Raw genomic sequence first — 3,276 nt, 5'->3', positions numbered from 1 at the left:
TAGAGACTCCAAGTGAATCCTTTACATCCCTATATTAAGGGCTGTTTCTGGACAAAATTACAAGAAACAGCTGGATCGAAGAGACTGTTTCACCCAATGTAATTATGCTGCCAACAATGATTCATCGTTGATTAATTTTGTCGAATATTGCCAACACCACACTCGTTGACACACGCACAGGCATATACAGAGAAAGGTGCATAAACAGCACCAGTATCTATGGCGTGAAAATGAATAAATGCTTTAAACACATGTTCTCCTATCCACATTTTGCTTGTTGGAGGAATACGCCACATTTGCTTGTAGCTCCTGTATTAATCTCCTTTGTGTCAAACGTATGCAACTTCTTAACTAATGATATTATTATGATAGCATTACATTTCAATAGTCTTTGGGCATCTCGTGACAATACAGAGGAGAATGCTCTTTCTTGTCATCAAACACAGAGCCAGTAGCAGTATTATTATGCATTACAATGCAATCCAATGCATATTCTACAGACAAGACAGCTTTACTTTTGGAAGCTTTAAGAAAGAATGGGAAGAATCAATACTTCAGGTATATCTTCCGTGTTGGGAAAAAATAATTTCAGGTGACATGTAATCACTAACAATTGCTGGTGATGCGTGACTGGTGAATGGTGAAGTGCAATCGAACGTTGTATGATTATTCTCTTCCTTTGTAGAGTACTTCCCTTGCACTGATTACTTGCATGTGACAAATTCAATGATGTATCTTATTCTGTGTAGGACATGATACAAGAAAGACAGTCTCAAATATTGTAACATTTATTTATTGCAGGAACATCTATTTCTTGACAGGAAGCAATTCAGTATGTACAAATAAGCACCATTGTGTGTTTCTGTATCACAGTTCAAATGGGTCCCTCCAAGGTGTCATATAGCACAAATTCGATGCATTTCAGTTGATTTAGTTCACCGTTGGTAGTATGACCACATGGTATTGATGGGGGACATCAACCTCATCGACAACCACATTCAGAGGCGATCATGTCCTCGTGATGGCGCACAACCACTTCACCATCCTCCAGGTACATCATACTGAGAGGTTCCAGTTTGGTGGGGACGCAACAAGGTGCTGGAGCAACATTGGAACGTTTCCTCCTCATGAGTGACTGCAACATGGCGTGGTTGGTGGGTTTCAATCGCATATCGATAGGGGAGGGACAGTTTCCATAGCAGAATTTGGAGTTGAAGCGTGTAGGATGGATGATCCACTGTCCCCAGCCGATTGTCGTGAAATCCACTTCAAAATCGTACAGACGACAGACCTGTTTCTTTCCTGATTTCTTCCATCTTCTGTTCTTCTGTTGTCCACCTCTCTTGATGTCACGGACAGATCTTTTACCACGTGATGCCACATTACCTAATCTCCCAAAAGCCAAATGCTCTTCCACTTTGTAAGTATTCAAAAGTCTTTTGAGAAAGTCGCGATTTTCCAAATAAAACACAAGTAAGTATCCCTGAGTTTTGGGAGTTGTTTGGGAAGGAGTATTGGAGGAAGTGCCTGCAATTTCTATATGAATGCTGAATGGTTCCCCTTTGTAATCACTGAACCAGGCAGTGATGGCTCGACTAATGTCAAATACCCAATATTCACCTTGGGTTATAGCTTGGACCCTCATGTAAACTTTTCGTGCTATATTGGGTCCCTTGAAAATGATAACCTTGACCCAATTCTTCTTTGAAGGGGAGGTAGAGCGTTTGCACCGGAACTCGGCTAATCGGAGATGCTCATTCTTGGGCAGATCTGGGATCTGGAATGATAACTCTACTCTCTTTCTGACAATCTTTTGTGTTATATCTGAAATGAAACATATATGGCATGAAGAGACAAACAGTACACACAAACCATTTTCATCAAGAATATTATTGCATTGAATACTGAAGCCTTGGGATAAATTCATGAATGTTCCATCACTCTTCCACCTTCCCTCAACATGAAATTGTTTCTGCAAGCATTGGACACGGGCTATTTTCTGGCCGTATTGTGAGGAATATCTTACTTTTTCATTCTTTGGGTGAAAATGACATAGGCATTGACTCTTGGTTAAAGTTTACCTTTAGCAGGGAAGCTCCTGATAGTGTCAGCTTTCCTGAAATTAACTGTGTTCCGTTTTCTGCCTGCCGCTCTTGCAAGTGGTATCCCTTTTTGAAGAATGTTAAACATTTCTAGCATAAATTGTGTTGAAGGCTTTTGATAATCAAGTTGATGACTCAAACCGGGAAGATCTGCAGGCGGTCTTTCCCCGTTCTGAGAAGCCTCAATTTGAACTCCAACATCCCTGGTAAGCATTTGTGGGACAAAATCCAAAACTCCTCCTCCAACATTTCCCACACATATTACAAAGAAAATTGTCATTTTAAATGGCGTCATTTTCAGACTGTTAGACAGATATTTTGCTGTGCAGCTGGAGAATGTAACAGTTCAAGTGACCATGTGACATCTTCCATGTATCGTTATATACCAGGATCAACTACTTGTGTACACAAGATAAATGATCTTACAACGAGCGAGTGTTGGCGAGGTGTTCATATTCCTTAAGGCAAGGGGTTATAATCTGCTTTAAAGAAAGGTCGTCGCGTGTAGTATGTGTAACTGTACGCTCGTTATGTACAGTAAATATGTATCTGCTACAACAAGATCTTGTCCGGTGCTACTGTGACTCCACAGATATGTGTTGCAAAAGAAGTTTAGGAAAAGAAGGATGTACATTATGTTTTCATGCGTTGAAGGCAAGGACTTCAGGAATAGATTCTGTAACATATAATCATGTGACTTGTTTGTTGTGGCATAGAAAATACATTCTCCAACACTTACGTCGTTGTGAGCCGTGCTAACATTATATTCCGGTACCTCTTCATCAACCAGAAAAACAGAACAACTAATACTAATCGTGTAATCAGTACCTATTCTTTGTAACAACTCCCGGAACCTAACTTGGCATTGTACTTAAACCCTAGGCCTATCAATATTTACAGTTCATCAACGAGAGATGGCTTTCATCTTGATAAATACATACTCTTTTCATATTCACTTCCCAGACAGTGGCTATCACACTTCTTCCACGCTAACAAGCCCGGCTCCCCGTCTCATTTCACTGTCGAACAATCACTGTCTGATCCTGTCTGCTGGATCACACTCATCCCCTTAATCTCAGCTACCTGTTAGATTACTTTAAGAAAACGCCTCGTCAACGTTTACAGTGATCGATTACACGCCTCACTGAATAGTCATTACAACGATTCTTGAATT

At 40.4% G+C, this 3,276-nt stretch overlaps 1 protein-coding gene across 1 annotated transcript; it reads right to left on the bottom strand.

Annotated features, from left to right (window-relative positions):
* Positions 1 to 982: 982 nt before the first annotated feature.
* Positions 983 to 2,316, bottom strand: LOC137283243 (nodal homolog). Its single transcript, XM_067814671.1, has 2 exons — positions 2,082 to 2,316; positions 983 to 1,824 (listed from the first exon to the last, which is right to left on the bottom strand). Exons 1-2 carry the CDS (start codon positions 2,314 to 2,316, stop codon positions 983 to 985), a joined length of 1,077 nt encoding a protein of 358 aa, XP_067670772.1.
* Positions 2,317 to 3,276: the final 960 nt, after the last annotated feature.

The sequence above is a fragment of the Haliotis asinina genome, chromosome 5, assembly GCF_037392515.1.
Source record: "Haliotis asinina isolate JCU_RB_2024 chromosome 5, JCU_Hal_asi_v2, whole genome shotgun sequence".
NCBI lineage: Eukaryota > Metazoa > Mollusca > Gastropoda > Lepetellida > Haliotidae > Haliotis > Haliotis asinina.
This window is presented reverse-complemented; position numbering and strand designations above follow the sequence as displayed.

What these genes read in the sequence shown, in the direction of transcription:
- LOC137283243 (XM_067814671.1), bottom strand. Translation starts at nt 2,316, where the DNA reads ATGCTTACCAGGGATGTTGGAGTTCAAATTGAGGCTTCTCAGAACGGG. An exon ending in CAGGAGCTTCCCTGCTAAAG is followed by an intron (nt 1,825 to 2,081) that starts GTAAACTTTAAC and finishes GTTTCATTTCAG; the next exon opens with ATATAACACAAAAGATTGTC.